The sequence below is a fragment of the Leuciscus leuciscus genome (assembly GCF_965113295.1).
Source record: "Leuciscus leuciscus genome assembly, chromosome: 7".
Taxonomy (NCBI): domain Eukaryota; kingdom Metazoa; phylum Chordata; class Actinopteri; order Cypriniformes; family Leuciscidae; genus Leuciscus; species Leuciscus leuciscus.
The window spans coordinates 17,188,592-17,207,910 of record NC_138731.1 but is presented as its reverse complement, the minus strand read 5'-3'; the positions used below and the strand labels follow the sequence as shown (position 1 = coordinate 17,207,910).

At 36.6% G+C, this 19,319-nt stretch overlaps 2 protein-coding genes and 1 long non-coding RNA gene across 5 annotated transcripts in view; all 3 read left to right on the top strand.

Moving 5' to 3' along the window:
- LOC309503132 (nectin-3-like) overlaps positions 1–13,406 on the top strand; it is a 45,586-nt gene extending 32,180 nt beyond the window's left edge. The window contains exons 5-9 of one of the 3 annotated variants that reach the window (XM_082175836.1): positions 1,352–1,494; positions 1,948–2,038; positions 2,756–2,804; positions 5,332–5,388; positions 7,211–7,348. In XM_082175836.1, coding sequence (XP_082031962.1) covers positions 1,352–1,494; positions 1,948–2,038; positions 2,756–2,804; positions 5,332–5,349 — 301 coding nt within the window. In that variant the 3' untranslated portion in view covers positions 5,350–5,388; positions 7,211–7,348. Of the gene's footprint in view, positions 1–1,351; positions 1,495–1,947; positions 2,039–2,755; positions 2,807–5,331; positions 5,389–7,210 lie in introns of all 3 variants that reach the window. The other 2 variants (XM_082175837.1, XM_082175835.1) reach the window with 2 other exon arrangements.
- Positions 1–19,319, top strand: part of LOC309503164 (uncharacterized protein) — a 111,120-nt gene that overhangs the window by 58,177 nt on the left and 33,624 nt on the right. The window lies entirely within an intron of this gene.
- Positions 14,775–18,846, top strand: LOC309503176. Its single transcript, XR_014207532.1, has 5 exons — positions 14,775–16,193; positions 16,840–16,941; positions 17,653–17,774; positions 17,929–18,044; positions 18,681–18,846. It is a non-coding gene; the product is annotated as an uncharacterized lncRNA (long non-coding RNA).

Genomic DNA, 19,319 nt, shown 5'->3' with positions numbered 1-19,319 from the left:
TTAGAGAAACTTGTGCATGCTTTCATCACCAGCAGGGTGGATTATTGTAATGGACTCCTCACTGGCCTTCCCAAAAAGACCATAAGACAGTTGCAGCTCATACAGAACGCTGCCGCTAGGATTCTGAGCAGAACCAGAAAATATGAACATATCACACCAGTCCTCAGGTCTTTACACTGGCTCCCAGTTAAATTTAGGATTGATTTTAAAGTACTATTACTGGTATATAAATCATTCAATGGCCTAGGACCTCAATACATTGCAGATATGCTCACTGAATATAAACCCAACAGATCACTCAGATCATTAGGATCATATCAGCTAGAAATACCAAGGGTTCACTCTAAACATGGTGAGTCTGCTTTTAGCTATTATGCCAGCCGCAGCTGGAACCAGCTTCCAGAAGAGATCAGATGTGCTCCTACAGTGGTCACATTCAAATCCAGACTCAAAACACTTCTGTTTAGCTGTGCATTTACTGAATGAGCACTGTGCCGCTGTTCGTCCGACTGTTTGTACTGTACTGTATTTTATCTTATTTTTCTAAACTGTTTTAATTATCCTTATTTCTTTTAATTATTTTAATTTCTCCTATGTCAGCAGGGCATTTAGCCCGAAACTGTAAATGCCCACTCAGAAGGTAAAAGAAAGTGATAATGTGAAAGTGACGTGTATTAATGTGGGTTTGAAAGTAGAACAGTGTTTAAATGACGATAATAAAGTTTTCGTCTGAGAAAGAATGTGAACGCAGTGCTAAAGAAAGTGAAAAGAACGTGTGAGTAAATGAGGGAGAAAAGAAAGTTAAAGGAAAGTTGATAGATGGAAGTCGTAAGAAGATTGAAGGTTAAAAGAAGGAAAGATTTAAGTCTTAAGGGAATCCTTTGAAGGAAAGATCTATAATAATATATTTTTTTTTTTTTTATTTTTTTAAGTACTGTATTTAATTTAATTTTTCTAAACTGTTTTAATTATTCTTATTTCTTTTTATTATTTTAATTTCTTCTATGTAAAGCACTTTGAATTGCCATTGTGTATGAAATGTGCTATATAAATAAACTTGCCTTGCCTTGCCTTGCCTTAAGAAAATAAATCGGGTCAATTTAGATTTCATGTCAACTTTGTTGTTTTTGAGCGTCTACTAACCAGGGGCAAAGGTCATAGGCTTGATGCATGAAGGTTTTTGTAGGTTTCAGAGAGAGAGGCCGATAGATGGAAGGTTGAGCAGTTCTTAATGGTTGCTGGGGTGTTGGTGGGTGGTTGCTAAAGTGTTTGTGGGCAAATTTTCCAGATGTTATCCAACCTTGTTTTACCAGTATGTTCAGTGATCTTTCATATCTCTCTATTTTAACAGAGACAATAAAAGTACTCTCTATTATAAAGACAACAAGCTTCCTGTCCCAAAACTGTCCCCTGACTTTAATGGCTTATACATCTGCCATGCTTCAAACCAGTATGGAAACTCATCAGGTTATCTGTATGTGAATGTTCATACTGGTGAGTCTATTTTTTTTTTTTTATATAGGTTATGATACATGCTGTTTGTTATTCTTGAAACACTTATCCAATGAAAAGTTGTGTGCTGCATATGGTGATGAACTGAATTGCTAAATTTCAATTAAGATAGCAAACAGAACATTTACATTTATGCATTTGGCATTAAAAATATAATTTATGCATGCTACAATTTATCAGATACAAAACGATTAAAAGACTACATTATGTGGAAATTCAAAACTGTGATATATAATTGTTTTAACTGGATATCCCTGTATCATATTAATCTCAATTCTGGACATGGGAATCAGGATAAATCTAATCTGTGATAACCCATGTCTGTATAAATGGATATAGTCTTTGTCAGCCTTTCATGAATAACAGTAATGTTGTAGAAGTTTGAACTTTACTTGACAATGTTTCGCTTCCTGTATCTCCACCCTTCTTTTCTAGAATCCAGCACCGTCTGTTGGGGTCTGTTTGTTTTTTTCCTCATCTTTGCTCTTCTCGGTGCTGTTGGTGTTGTGATATTCAAAACCAAGCCGTGAGTTTAAACACTTCATTTGTCTCAGTGTGACGTGAGGGTTTGGAGCTTTTGTATGTTTTGTTTACATTTTAATATTGCCCTACAATAATAAATGATGTCCAAACCTAGCATGAATTAAAAATGTTTCCAGTTATACGCTATTTTTTGACACAATCACAGCCAGTCATATTATATTAGATTTTTATGTGCAGTTATGAGAAGTAGAATTTTAAACCACTGAGATTGGTCATAACAGACTGAGGACTAATACGCATGATGCTCCAGAAATAGAGACCAAGCGATCAACAAAATGTCCTGACAAAAAAAAAAAACTGTAAGTTAAAATGCAGTAATGTTAAAATACAAATTATTGTGTACATTTAGTTTTTGTTTTTTTGTTCATGAAAATATATATATATAATAAAAAAAAACCATTGTTTAAATCATAATTTTATGTTTGTGGAAAGGCAGAATAATAGTGCATAATCATGATCAGTTTGTTGGGTCCATAATTTATAACCTCTATATTGTTTACAATGCACATATGTCTCCATAATCAGTCAACTGATTGAGGTCATCAGCTCATTAGTAAAGTCCTGAAATGGGTGTGTCATTCAAAGGGATGTTCAAAATGTGCAGTGTTAGAGGCTCCAGAATCAGCTTATAACCAGTACAGAAGACTGCACCAACATTGGTCATCTAGTGCTGCCATGTTACATTTATCTTTATTTTTAGGAAATGGATTCGAGTATCAAGGCGTGCCAATTCCAATGATGAAGAACAGGTGTGTTTTTTGTTGTTGTTTCAAAATACCACATTCATTGAATGTACTTTTTCTTATATATTGATATAGTGTAGCCATACACCGTTCAAAAGTTTGGGTTTGGTAAGATGTATTTAGAAAAAATCTCTTAAGGCCCCGATATACTTCAAGTGAAATCGAAGAACAAACTGATGCAACGTCATTTTGAACAAAATCAGGCCAAAACTAACTTAATTTGGAGTTCGTTTTAGGAGTTCGAAACAGCTTGCCAAAGTGAACTTTCCAGAAAAGTTCACTACGGCTGGTAAACTTGTACTACCATTTGCCCATAGCAAATAAGTAATAGTTGTGCGCTGAGGCTCTGCCTTCTTTCACATGGAAAATCTTTTCCTCTTTATTTCTCCTGTTCAGTCCGTCGAGGTCAGACGTCCGCGAGTGAAAACATGAACACACTGGAGATCTGCTTTAATATTGTAGAAAATGAAGTTGTACTTCTGATGAAATATTTTCAAGTTTAATACGGTAAAGATGCTTGATTTTAAGCTATCTATTGTATAAAGTGTTATATAAATTAACATGATGTGAGTTTACTAGAGTTCTGAATTGCAGAGCTTGTTCAAACATATCCACATTGCTATGATCAGATGCTTTTCTTCTGCTTTATTTAAAAAAAATACTTGCTATTTTCTCAATTTTGTTGTGTGTTTATTTTTGTTATAAAGAGATAAAAGTGCGCAGCACATACAGCATTTACATATTCATCTAAACGCCGCTCTCAGCAGTGTGGACAGTGTCGGATGTTCGATAAGATTATACCGCTGGTCACATAATATTTTGAACTTTGTTTTAACCCTAAGCGAAGAACAAACATAAATTCACCTTGAGTATATCGGAGTCTTTATGCTCACTGATGCTACATTTATTTGATAAAAAAGTTAAATTGTGAAATATTACTATTTAAAATAATGTAATTTATCCCTGTGATGCAGTCATTTATCCGTCTTATAGTGTCACATGATCCTTCTGAAATCATTCTAATATGCCAATCTGGTGCTTAAAAAGCATTCATTATTATCAATGTTGAAAACAGTTGTGATGCTTAAAGGGGTGGTATAATGCCCTTTTCACAAGATGTAAAATAAGTTTTTGATGTCCCTGGAGTGTGTATGTGAAGTGTTAGCTCAAAATACTCCACAGATATATTTATTTAGCAAGTTAAAATTGTACATTTTTGAGAGTGAGCAAAAAGGCACCGTTTTGTGTCTGTTCCTTTAAATGCAAATGAGCTGCTGCTCCCGGCACAGAGGGCGGAGCTTCAAGAGGTTGCACTCACACAGACATGCACTGAAAATTTCAAAAACTTTTAGCCTTTTATGTTCAAACCGGATTCAGACAATGATGGAGAGACTCAAGAAGAAGTGACAACATGTCGAGCAACAGGACATTTCTGAATGGTTAGTTGAGGAATTTATTTATCTTAAGTTATGTGTAAGTTATCTTCTAGTCATTGATTAGCATATTCTGTCATGATAATCTATAAATCGTGATCCGGGGGAGGGGATTATGTAAATTCTAGGGTTGGTGATGTCACTAACCCTGGAGGAATGTCTGTAGTCCCTACCAGCTGTTTGTTAGTCCTTAAAGGTGAACTAAGTAACTTTTCTAACCTTAACTGAACAGCTTCGGAATCATTGGAATAGTTATATGACTTTTTTCGGGTTGAATGGTGGTCGTCTCGCACCCCCCAAGCGCCTGTGAGCTGAAAAACCACCCTTGCAACTTTGAGCCAGCGGGCCGCCGGCCTCAGCGTCAGGAAGTATCGCGTGATATCAGGTCTTGCGATGTAGCGAATTGCTTTACGGCAAAAAAATCTGCAAACATTCTGTCATTATTGCGCTCCCTCACGCTATTTGAACCCGAATGAAGAAGACGTTTTAAAGAATGTCCCATCTGCTTTGATGCTGTTGATCTACTAGCCTCTGGTATCTCAGAGTCGCCAACGAGTTTTTCGACAGCGTTGTCAAATATCTATTCCGAAGCTGTAGGGGGAGCTCTATAGAGAAACCTGCGAGCAAAAAGCGAGAATACAGCGAAGAAATTCCCGAACCTGCATAGCCCTGCTTTAAAAAGCGATTTCTTTAAAAGCAAATATCTCCCTTTGCTTTGAACTTTGAGCATTGTAACTTTACAGATGTTGTTTATGCTCAAACAGCAACATTACACAGTAACTAAAGTTAGAAAAGTGAAATCATAATCAACCACCCCTTTAATATTTTTCTGGAAACTGTAATACATTTTCTTTCGGGATTCTGAACAGAAAGCTCAAAAGAACAGCATTTATTTGAAATAAAAAATATTTTGTAACATTATAAATGTCTTTACATTTACTTCTGATCAATTTAATGCTTTATAAGATTATATGCATTATATGCAGAATAAAAGTTTTAATTTCTTTCCAAAAAAAACCTCTTTTACCCAAACTTTTGAACTGTAGTGTAGTTTTTATTTATGATCATATGGGCTAAATTTGTCTAAATATTTCCTACAGGACAGTGGAGGACTCTAAACATGACAGGAGGAGGGCTGTGATGATGAGAATGAATAGGTTGGTGATCTTTTATCATTTGTCATCAGTGCCGGCTCCAGGATTTTTTCCTTGGGGGGGATAAACAATCCCTAATGAAAATAGTATACTTTTGAAATACATTCCTTTTTTCAATAGTAGGCTACATTGCAAATATACCTAATTTTTTTTTTACTATCTCTAGATATATTAAAAGTATATTAGCATCATGCTTTTACCTATTTTCACAATACAACTTTTAACACACTTTAAAATAATTGTACTTTAGTATATTCTCTAAAAAAATATATTTCTGAAAAATATACTTGAAGTATAAAAAAAATTCTGTTTATTTTTTAAAAGTGTATTTATTTACACTTTACTTATATATAATATATTTACTTAATATATTTTAAGGTATATTTTTAACTGTGTGCTGGAAATGATCATTATAATAATGCATTGAAGTATACTTTCAAAATACATTATAGTATACAAAAGTATATTGTACAAAGTATCGCTAAGTAATATTTGTTTATTAATGTGCATTTGTTATTGAAGACAAATTGTGCAATTTGTAGGATTTGGAATAAGCCAAAGCTATACCTGAGCATATACTTTTTACTCAAATACACTTATGGTATATTGCTTGTATGTTTCGAAGTCACTGGTAATGCATTTGTAATGTACTTGGAAAACAAATAAAGTACACTTTAATCACTAATCAAGCATGTAATTAGTCCCTACACAGTCACTTAAAGTAGACTAAGTATACTTGAAGTTGTCCCAATTTAGCACAAAAAAGTACACTAAATACAATTAAAGTTATGATTTACTACAATTTAATTACAACTAAAATATACTTAGTACAAAATTAGTTGTTCCAAAATAGCACACTTTAAGTTAACTAATCATAAACACACTTGAAGTATACTGAAGTCTTTCTTAAGTCTGTTTGCAAGTATTCTTAGGCATATTTATTTTTTCACGAGGGATTCATTGCATCAATTACTTCAATACCTTGCATTTATTGCATTTTATTTATTTAATTTTCCATTTTATCTTAAGGTCACATTGTAAAGTGTACACAGAACTAAGCACAGAATAAATTTTGCTTAACACCAATATATATAATATATAATAATATATAAGCACTGCGCTGGTGCTTATATATTACCTTATCAGCTCTTTGAATCAATAACGGTTTATTGAAACTTGTCGACTTGCAATCCCATAGACATATAGCCTAGGCGTAGCTACGTATTTATTATGTCCATGTGAGGGCTTTAAAACGGCAGTAAGCTAAATTAAGGAACGCACTTGTGCTTTTAAAATGCAAACGAAATGGAAAAGAGCGCGGGTGTCGAGACGTGTTTTCAAAAGTTGAACTTTCAACTTGACAAGGCGTTTTAAAACATGGCGTGAGAAACAGAAAAAGCAGAAGAGATGCAATAACGGTCGAAGACGCTTGTTTTACGCATATGTTTAGATCTAAAATAACATTTTCTCTTTATTTTTTTCATCACCAGACTAGTGCAAGAATTTATACTAAAATCACGATTCGCCAATGCGCACGCCGTACCAGTCTGTGCAATTGACTCCTCCCCCATTAAAACCCCCATTGTTTTAGGCACATTTACAACATTTATTACACCCCTCTTTTAGGTTTAATGAACGTGACACTGAGAGTAAAAAGCACTGCACTGCGCTGGTGCTAAGCACATTTTTGGTGGAGCTACAGCCCCAGCAAGCCCTGGTCTATTGCCACCACTGTTTGTCATATTTATAACAAATATGTTTGCCCATAGATGCAATTCACTAACTGTGTTATGTTTGTTTGTATTTTGTTTTGTGATTTTCTCAGGAATGGAGTGCTTTCACATTACTGACAGTCACAGATGTGTGTCAGTCAGCTCTCCATATCGAACCGGATGTTCTGAAACACTTGATGTGCCTTTGTCTAGAGAGAGGAACTGATTGGAACAAAGTTTTTAAGGACTGGTAATGGGAGGATTCAGAGTAAAATAACTGCAGACAAGGCTGGATTAGTACCCCCAGGGGCCCTTGGGCACTGAAACACACCCTCCAAAGAAGGCACTAAAATTTTGCGAAGATATTAGCCGAAAACCACCGGACACGCTTCAAAATGGCGGTAACATCACGATCTCAGAAGAAAATCGCTCGTATCTCGGCAACGCGAAGACCCAGAGGGCTCAAATTCGGTTGAGGAGGTCCCACGGGGACCCTTGCTCGAACGCGAGAGTGGCCGGCCTCGGGGACGCCCCCTACCGGATCGCCGTTCGCTGGGTCCCCCAACTTTGAACGGCTATAACTTGGGGAGTTGGACCTCGTGGGTGGGCTCGTCCAGCACTACGATTGATTAGAGTTTGGAGACTATTGAGCAAGGGAATTTCGAAATATACCTTTATAAATATAGGGCCCTATTTTAACAATCTGAAATGCAAGTATCAAACGCGAAAAGCAAAAAACTTTGTGGGCGGATCTCGGGTGCTGTTGCTATTATACCGGCGGGATAAATTACTCTTGCGCCCGACGCAAATCTAAAATGGGTTGGTCTGAAGTAGCTACATTACTCATAGGTGTGGTTTGGGGGTAACGTGAAATAAACCAATCCGAACATCATCTCACATTCCCTTTAAGAGCAGGCGCGCTTGTTCCATGGCGGATTGCTATTATAATGGCGGATTTACCAGGAGCGGTTCACATCCGAGGAGACCGACGTTCTCGTCAGGGCCGTAAAAGACAGAAAAGTGATATTGCATGGGGATGGGAGAAACCCACCCAAATTAGCTTCGGTTAAACAGGCGTATAATAATTTTTTTTCATTTTTTCACATCTTCATGGACACCACAATGATTTCCCTCATGTGGAATATTTTTCCTTGTAATTATGTATGGTCTGCAAAAATGGCAACTGCTGCGTCTGTGTGTAGATGAGAGAAGCAAAGTGTACTGTATGCACGTTGTGCACACGCTACTTTATGGCCAAGCATGCGCCCATAAAATAGCATCTGAACGCGCCACTGAATTTAGACTAGGTTTTTTCTGGTCTGTCGCGGAATTGTTGTCTGGAACTGCAAAATAGCACCAGGGAACGTTTGCGCTGGAACACGCCTCCTCTTTTCGCTGAACTGCCCCCGGGAGCGCAAATTCATTCCGTAATTTACCGACGTGTATTTGTCGAGGGAAAAGTCCGCTGTGCGTCGGGTGCAAAATAGGAATGATACATGCGTTGTGTACAAAGTCAATTGCGCTGGGTGCAAGATAGGGCCCATAAGGTATTTTCATTCACCTTTATATTTTTATATTTAAAAAAACTCCCATCACGGAGGGCCCCTCTCTGCGCAAGGGCCCCTGGGCATGTGCCCAGATTGCCCGTATGGTAGATCCGGGCCCAGACTACAGACCTCAGCTAACATGACAGGAAATCACATAGATCACACAATACTTTGACTACAGAAGTCACCATAAGCTTTCAGTTCAAAATGAAAGTGGTGTGCAGGAAAGTACCTTACTTTCACTAAAAAGGTTTAGTGATATTATATTTCAAGCTGCAAAAGCCCATTTTGAAAACAGTACCATTTTATTAATTTTTTTGTATCATGTACATCTTCCCTTCTCCTGACGTGTTCAGAGCTTCACTCAGAGGGGGATGAATAGCATTCATATTGTGTTGTCTGTGTCTGCATTGTTTTAGCAGCTGACTAATAGAAAATTAGAGCAAAGCACAGTATGGTGCAGTTTCCCATTTAGCAGGCCTGGTCTGCTTGTTAGGCAACTAGGAAGATTAGGCAGATCCGTCAAGCATTATTTGAGCTGTAACGTCACTCACTGTGATTAAGTGTGCTTGATTACACACCACGTCTAGACATATGTCCTGTTATTTAATATGTTGTGAGTGTATCATCAGCAGAAAAGGCAGAACAGGATATCCTATATCAACAGATGTCTGTTTAGTGTTGGGCTAACGGTTAATGCAGGCAGATGTTGGCTTTGGCCTGTAGCTCAAACTGTCTAACTGAGTAGTTCTCTTTTTGAAAAGACAGTAGGTGTGAATGAGAGGTGATGTGGGATCAGAACACAATGGGCTGTACACAACCACTTGATCATGGAAATGTAGTACTTTTTTTGGTAGAAATGCTAAACTATTCTTTAAATATCAGTTGGACAAATCAACAAAAATGGCCTTCAGCAGCCAAATTTCAACAGCTAACACAGGCTAAAACTTTAAAAACATGGACAATGGCATATTCTGAAGACACATGCAAAATTTAATCAGATTTTAATGATAGCTGATGCTATATATCAGTAGTTCCCATTCTTATTCCTGGAAACCCCCCATAAGTGCAGGTATAGCTCTCCAGGAGCAGGGTTTGAATACCCCTGGTTTATTCATGATTCACAAATTTACTGTAAGCGGGTGTGAAACATAATACCCATGTTTTAGCTTGAAAAGTCACTATTTAAACAGCAGATAGCACATCCTGAGCTAGTAGCACAAACTGTCAGAACACTGTCTCACTGCAGCACACGTTTACAGATATTTCCCTCATACATTCTGCACTGAATTACTTAATGATAATGTCAAATATTTAATTCAATTTTCTCTTCTCTCTGTAAGCTTCTCTCAACAAAAATTTAAGTAGGGAAGTTTTATATCTAAAATTAGTTTTGTGTGCTGTAGCTTGGAACACACAGGGGATTGACTTCATTCATTGCATTGCAGATATGTCACTTTGCTCACAGCTAATGTATCAAGTGTCTAGTTGTAATCTGATCAACAAAACCTGCCTCGAAGCAGCAGAGTTGTGTAGCTTTAGTAAATATGGTGATGAACAGTGTTAAAGTGATCCACCATGGACTGAAAAAATGCAAGTTTATTTCACGGTACAAAAAACTTTTTTTTTGTAGTTTGCTCAACTTAACTGGTAGCCAATTGCTTTGTGAGACAGATCTCTTGTGTCAAGGTGATTTCATATGAAGTACAAAAATGCATAATGCTATTCAAAGACTAGGTGCTATAAAATGATGCAATAAAAGCTTTTATGTTAACACTTTACAATATGGGTGCACTAATATGCATTAATTCATGCTTAACTAATGCACAGATAATCATGTGTTAGTGTATGACTACCATTAAATCCATTAATTAATAATTACTGCATCAGCAACTAATAAAGATTCTAAATGATTAATAGATTAAGAAATATATGAATTGTTATTAATTAAATGTGTCATAATGTATTAATTCCTTAATAAAATATTTTATTAAAGGGATACTTCAGGATTTAGCATTAAGCTTTGTATTAGTAGAAAACCTGTAGTATTTTCGAATTACCATGCTTTCCACCCTCATATCCCCCTGAGACAAGAGATTTATGTATTTTTTGTCTGGAAAAAATCCTCAGATGACGCAAAAATCTTAATTTTGCGTCATCGGAGGATTTTCTGGCCAGAGGCAAAAGACTACAGCCAGTAGATGGCGTTGTTCCGCATATTTTCAGCCCGCCCATAGAGGGATCTCACTCACAGAATGTACACAGTGTCAGCCGTCTTTCTTTGGAAGCTAAGCTAGCAGGCTCTTGTTCTGTGGAGAAAGCTGAATAATAGGAGAAAGCTGAGTAAGTAGGGGTTACCATCCTCCTTTTCCCGGACTTGTCCGGCGGGCGAGATCGTTCAAAATGTACGGGATTCAGCTTTTGCGTTCTGCGGTCGCCATTCATTGTTTACATGCACACCTTGTGTTTCAATCTAACTGAATTCATTCCGATTGGTGAGTCTGAATGTAGTGTTTACATGAACGCTAAACAAGTAATCTGTTGATGTGCGTTTTACCATTGCAAAGAAAATTCCCGCACCTCCGTGAGAGATAGGAGACCGGCGCGTCTCAGTAATCACGCCACCGGCCTCGCGCCATTCTCCCGCGGCCCTCAGCCTCGTCCTGCTCGCCACAGTAAACATAATGAATGGCGACTGTAGAACGCAAAAGCCGAATTCTAGACATTTTGGGCGATCTCTAAATCCCTGGCAAACTCATCACGTAGGCTAGCCTAATAGCCTTGTTGTTTTCAACTGCACTCTCTTACCGGTAGGCGTGGCCTCCTAGGGCAGCGAAGCAAGTGCATACTGGGAGTTGTTGTCTTTCATCCACATAAGCCAAAAATACATTTTCTGGCTTTTCTCAGTCTAGAAAGCTCCAAATTCAAAAATTTCTTCACATTTCTTCAGCTTAAATGACCTATTTTAAATACACATTCATCTTCCCAGAGGTGAAGTATCCCTTTAACTAATAGTGTAAATTAATGCGTTAATTACCACAATGGGTTGAAGTCATGTACTTCAACTTCGAATTGTCTGCTTTAATTAATCATTAGCTAATGATTTGCAAATGTATCATTATGTTATGACTTTACTTGTTGAGGCACATGACTATTAACTAATTGTTAAGTAATATGCCATTTTGGTTTTGACATCCACACTAAGCCATGGATTTCAATCTCCAACCATCTCCAACCAAGATTTCACTGAGTCCGATGAACCTTGTTGTTCATGGCACAGGAATATGTCAGGTTAAGCTTGAGGTTGTGGTACACTGAGAACATGCGGTCGAGCACTGCTATTTCATAACACTATGTCAAGACAGGACAAAGACAATAGAGCGTCCATTATAGTCAATGATACTACACTGGATGCGGCGCGACGTTACACGACAAAACCCCGACAGTAAGCTGATGCCACACTCTATTTCTGACGTACTCAGAGCTCTTGTGCTAGTTCTGTTACGAAGGACAAATGGACTTGCAATGGTCTGTCATGTCAAGTGTAGACAGCTGTCTCGTCCAGTTTAAACACAGTGTAACAGCGGTCAGGAGTTCAGATTCTGGTGTGCTGATATTTGTGTGCAGCCCAACTTACCCATCCTTCAAACACATTCATAATTGGTGATAAAATTCATAATTTATGACACATTTAATTAATAACAATTCATATATTACTTAATTTATATATGACTTAATCTATTAATCATTTAGAATCTTTATTAGTTGCTGATGCAGTAATAATTAATTAATGGTTTAGTTCTTCATGAGTCATACACTAACACATGATTATCTGAAAAACGCCTTCAATATATTTCTAATGTGGAAACAGTCAGTACACCCCTACATTTATCACTACATCAAGTGCAGATGTACATCAATAAACTGATCATGTTTGCTCGTAGCACTGAAGTATGTAGAGCCATCATGCCAAGTTAAAAAGAGCTGAATGAGGCCCTTAGAAGAAAGATTGCTGAAGCTTATGAAAATGAATTTTTGAAGCAACCTGTACAACAGATGAAGCTGAACTGTAAAATCAAATCCACAAAGGAATGTTTTTGTTATTTGTTATGTCACCATCTTTCAGTACTGACTGAATTATCATTATGTCCACATACATGTTGATAAAGGACACATTTCATGGGGTGTACTTACATATTCACAGCAGTGATAAGTTTTATTTGGGGTTCAAGCAAAAGCCTCTAACAACCAGCCTTAATTGCTGTTAGATGTGATTATTCACAGAGCACATGGAAACAACTGCTTATCAACTGCTGTTTTAAGATAATAAAAATAGAAACACAAGCAGAGAAACTCTCCCTCATACCAGTGAAAGAATATGTCCTTGACATCAAGGTCATACGGCAGCTACAACACAGCAATACAACTAAATCCTGGGCCTTATTCATGAAGCAAAAGCTCAACAAATTTCTATATAAATCATAAAAAAAAAAAAAAACTGTAGCATTATTGCATTAAAATGTAGAAATTTTGCAGAATATTTATCTTTTGACCATTCAGTTGATGAGGCAGTGTTTTACTTTTGTTTTGTTTTTTTTGTTTTGTTTTTGAGTGTTTTAAAATGGTAAGAATATAGCTATTGTTTGTTCTTTTCCTTTACCAAATACTGTGTGTACCTTTTTTATGACAATAAAATCTTGAAGGTTTGTTGTGTGTAAACTGTTTGTGATGTAAACATTTAAATAAAACCCATTTAAGGTTGTATAGCCAACATTCAATTATAGACATTTACTAGGATCTCTCAAATAAAGAGAATGTTTTGGTGCACATGGTATGGTTTAGGTGGACGACACAAGCAGCATTGCTTCAAAATCACCTTGCTCAGTTGCATTTTTAACTTATAAAAATTGAAAATCCCTGACTTCTTATGCCGATACAATTTTTCTGAACTACTCCAGAAAAAACCATTAATTCAAATCATAAAGTGGCAAAAAAAAAAGTGCACTATGAATCCCTAGAGTAAAATGTCTTCTACTGCACCATAATCATTCAAAAACCTTTAAAACTAAATTCCTAAATGCAAAGGATGAATAAAAATGAAAATGTGAAAAAAATTATTATAATTAATATCATGTATTGTAGCACAAATTATTTGACTATTTACTGTATTTTGCTATTCTTCCAGTTATTTACTATAGCTTTTAAATGAATCAGAAGTGCCCAGACAATCGCAGAAAAAAAGCTTACTTCTGCGTTGCTTAAAAGGTGAATAGATTTAAATGATGATTATGTGTATATACTGTAGATACAATATATTTTACATTTATTGCAACATATGCACATATAGTTTAAAAGTAAAAACTATTTAATAAAAATTAATCAGTTCTAATGTTTTTTTTGTTTGTTTGTTTTTTTTTTAGGAATTTATTTGACAATAAACATCTTAATCTTTTTGAGGAAATAAACCCTTAAAATCTGCCAACCTGGTGCAGGTATGACATCACTTTGTAGGCCAAAACGCGGAAGCGAGCATTTTAGCACTTCCAGTTCCATCGTCCCGAAGTCAATGGGTTTTTTGAATGGGGTTTTGGTTAAATGGATGAAATAAGGTCTGTGGTGAACACAAGCTCAAGACACTTTCACGTTTTATTCTACGACATAAAATACATCAATATTACCCCACTCTGAAAAAGGCATGCTGCTAACAGACTCGATGAGATTAAACATCATCACGCTGAAAAGGTAAACTCGGTCCGCTTTTACAGCATTGTTATGGTTATAATTGTGCTTTTATAAACTATACTAACTCAAATGTTCTGGGAAAAAGTTTTTAGATAAAACTGAAAGAGTTGTTGGAAGCTCAGTGATGGTGTTGTTGAATTTGTGGGACTATGGTGTTGTTCATTTATAGCCTACCTTTAGCTTTTTACTTCTGGCGACTGCATTTAGGCTTTAAAATTCATAAAAGTTGTGTTCATCTGTGATAATTATCTTGATGGACAAGAGCTTGTTTTTTTGCCTATGGGAAAATCCTATTGGTTTTTGTCAGGGAACTAGCGTGATGCTAACTGCCGGTTGGCCTACTGTCATACCTACACCACTCTATTCAGTTTTGGCTCGTTTCCACCAACCTGGTCTCACAGGATTCCGTGAAATGTCCACGTGCCCTTAACTCAAAATCCGTGGAGCCATCACGGAATCGCCCCAAATTCCGTGATGCGGCCACGGATATTACTCCAATGCAAGTCAATGACACTGACCTTCCGTGGTCCACACACGGATACCCGTTTCAATGACGGAGTACAGATCTCACTCAATCGACGTGCTTTCTCATTTGGAAACGCAACATTTGAAGTATTTGTGAACTTTTCCAACAACAAATGCCATAATGACGTTAACCTGACTGTTATTGAAGCTATTGCATTGTCCTGTCATCATAAAATTTCGGTTTGTTTCAGTTAGCCTAACCAAAGTCCCGTGATGGCACCACGGACCTCAACAACCTGACCTCACTCATGGACGTTGTAATGTTGCTGGCTTGTTTAGGAACGTATAAGCTTTAGGTCGACTGTGTTGCAATGGCATGTAATTAACTTGACATTTTGTCTCGTCCTGTCATCATAAAATCCAGTTTGATGGCGTTTTACACCTATTGCTCGCTTGGCTATAGTCAGATCTAAAATCTGTGATAGGAGCACGGAGTGAGTCTGTGGTGAGACCACGGATAACTCCAACGCGCAAGTCAATGACACTCATCTTCCGTGGTCCACACACGGATGCCCGTTTCAATGACAGAGAACAGATCTCACTCAATGGACGTGCTTTCTCATTTGGAAACACAACATTTTAAGTATTTATTTATTTTCCAACACCAAATACCATAAAGACTTTAACCTCTCTGTTATTGTAGCTATTGCATTGTCCAGCCATCATAAAAATTCAGTCTGATTCTGTTAGCCAAACTGAAGTCCCGTGATGGCACCACGGACCTCAACAACCTGACCTCACTCACTGGATGGTGTGATGTTGCTCACTTGTTTAGAGACTTGAAAGCTTTATGTCGACTGTGTTGCAATTTTGTCTTGTCCTGTCATCATAAAATCCAGTTTGATGGCGTTTTACACCTATTGCTCGCTTGGCTATATAGTCAGATCTAAAATCTGTGATAGGAGCACGGATTGAGTCTGTGGTGAGACCACGGATAACTCCAACGTTCGTGATATGGTCACGTAATTTAATCTATTGATTCGTGCCACGGACACGTTTATTTCGTAATTTTTCGTCTTTCGTGATTACAGCTCGATTATTTCTGCCTGTCGGCTGCAGCAGAGAAGCTGTTTAATCAACATTTATTCACGAGATCTTATCGTGGTTTATGTGTTTTTTTTTAATGTTATTATTTCGGTCTTATTGCCAGGGAAGCTGGATTGTTTTGCTGTTTATTGATCTTTTTAAAATGATATTTTATTAGTAGGAAATCGCGCTGAAGAAGTCTCGTTCCGAACACACATCGCGATATTTGGCATCAGTTCACGTGTGTCAGCTGTTGGTAAGTAGCCTAGTAAATAAATACATAAATACGCTGTCCTAATAATGTGTGATATAATGTCTTTTCTGTTTGTCGATATTAATCTGCCAAATATATCTGCCATTTCCACGGAGACTTTGCGTTTCATTGCTTTCTAATTCAAAATATATGATTAAACACTGCCTGTCACGTGACGTGCTATAGGCTTAGATATTCATATCAGATTAAAAATAGTACAATTAGTTCCAAAGTTGTATTTGTAGTAGAAGCACAGTAAAAACAACACTTACCATGCTTTTACCACAGTAACATTAGTTTTACTGTGATAGGGTGTGGTAAAAGGACAGTAACCACAAAACTTACCATGCTTTTACCACACTATTGGTAGTTTTAATGTGATACTTATTGTAAATGCACAGTAACCACAACACTTACCATGCTTTTACCACAGTAACCCTAGTTTTACTGTGATAGGGTGTGGTAAAAGGACAGTAACCACAAAACTTACCATGCTTTTACCTCTGTATTGATAGTTTTAAAGTGATATTTGATGTAAATGCATATTAACCACAACACTTTCCATGCTTTTAACGCTTTATAATGTAACATCCAATATTTGTAAGGTAAATCAGTACTTTTTCCTATATTTTCTTTTCTCTTTTTCCAGCTGAAAAGACCAAAAGGGCCTTTCGGACTCAGTCAGCCCATTATTGTTTGAGGAGAAGTAAACGGAGGAGACGGAAAGCTGCAAAGGCAAATATTCACAATGGTATAGTATGTGTTGGGTTTTAACCCTAAATCAAACATTTTATCAAGCATTTGTTGTTTCTTAAAACTTTTCTCACAAAACCCATATCCCAATCAGTACAAACATAGTCTGAAAGTCTTAATAATTCACAAGATTTAACAAGTTGTCAAATTCGTACGATACTCGTACATATTTGTATACTCGTACACAATCCTGCAGCTTTTACTCCTAGTGCTGTCATTGGCTACTGCCTCAATTCCTGTACATATTTATCGCGATATTTGTAAATCAGTTGCGCCACTTCTTGGAAAGTTGTCGGATATCACACACACTGTCAGAAAGTTTATATTAATTGCAAATTGGTCCCTGTCTGTTCATGTTCCAGTGATACATGATGTCTCTCCACACCTCATAACCTACCTCTGTTTGCAAGAGTGGAAAAGCTTATCTGACTTGTCACATGACATCAGATACTCGATTATTTTGTCATAATCAGAATGTTACACTGCTGATAACTGTCCCGTTTGCATGTAAATCATTTTCGTATGATTATTGCTTGCTATTAAAGACATACTTTTATTCATAGAAATGCCCACATATCAGTGAACTTATAACATAAAATTGCTTTTAACATTTAATTATGCAACACTCTTTACAGAAAACATATCATACAGTTATAAACTGACTATTTGCAAGTAATGTATTAAAATTACCTTCCTTTCTGTTTTGCAGGATTGCTTAGTCCTTTTTTTTAAAGCTCTACAATATCAAACTCAACAGCTCTTTTAGGAGCCAACCATTACAAGAGCTACTAGTGAGTCGCAGCGAATCTTGCCGTGATCAGCCCTTCCCAGGTGAAGTTTCTAGAATATTGCAATCAGTATTTACTCATCAAATGTTCTCTCCTGAATCATATGGTAAATTAACTTATTTAATACTGTCTTAATTTATGTTTCAGGAACAATAGTAATTGCACATAGAGTAAGTCGAGACTATCTTGTTTTACAGCAGAGAAGGAAGACCAGTCCTTATATCAACGCAAGCTAATCGAATAAGTCCTTTGTTTCGGGTGAGGAAGGAACATCTGGTGCCCAAAGAAGACAGAAAAGTGAGCGAGTCCATTGGTATGTCTTGAATTGAAACAATGCTGTAAAATGTAGTACATAATTTGATGTTGACAATTTTACATTGTACAGGTTTTCACTTGGTTTTTGATCATGTGAAGCTCTTGAAACAAGTGACAGAAGAGTATGTTGTCTGGAAAGAAATCAAGCATCACTGGCAAAGGCTCAAAAGAGACAATGCCTTTCTTAAAAATCTTTTAAAATAGGTTGCTGTTGATATGGGTAAAACAGTTTTTGTTCAGTACTTAGCTTATATTATGTGCTCCAATATATATATATATATATATATATATAATAAATACTTCAATGTGTATATTATATAATGTACTGACTGCTGCTTTGTAAATTTATGTAAGGAACAGGCAACTCTGGCCCTTTGCATTCTACTTTTTGAGGTTAGTTAAGAGTTAACCTCCAACCCTAATCGAGCACATCTGAAAATTTTAACCAAAGTCTTCAGGTTTATTTCTAGACAATAGGCAGGAGGGTTTGAGGTCGGAGCTAAATCTGCAGGACAGTGGACGCTGAGGGCCAGAGTAAACCATCACTGCTTTAAATAACGCAGAACATAAGCTGACCCGACTGTCCATTAAACAACTTCATTTGAATGTTTTCTGTTTTCTGTTTTACTTTCAGACCAGGACTGGAGAACACCTGACAATGGGATGTTGAGACTTCTTCTTCTGGTTGAGAAAAAGCGACACCACATCAGTGATCACATCTTCTGTTCTTCAACTGAACAAACTGTTTAGACGAGGAAGAAAAACACGAACACGATAGAGACGTACAGGGAAGAGCAAGAAACCAGTTTAGCTGTGATTTTCCAACACAATATCAAATCTGTTTTCTGTAGGTGACTGAATATGATTCTCTGGCACTAATTTTATGGCTTCAGCAGCTGTGAATGGACTATTATGATGTTAATGTATTTTTGAAGACACATTTTTATTTATCTTGAATCTCATTTGTCTTTATGCTACTTTATTAACTTTATTCTGTGTCCTCCAATAAAGTGTTGTTTAATAAAGTATGGTGACTATTGTGTATTGAAAGTGGTGTTTGGTACAGTAAATAGACATTTTTATTTGAGAAATTTTAATTTCTTATTTCTTTAGTTTAATTAATTAAAAAATAACTAGGCCTACATATAATTAATAACTTATAAATTACTACATATAATTAATGACCATGATTCTTTTACTTGGGACATAAAAAATGTAGATCTGGTTAATGATATTTGGGACAACAATGCAACAAAAGTTGCACATACTTGCA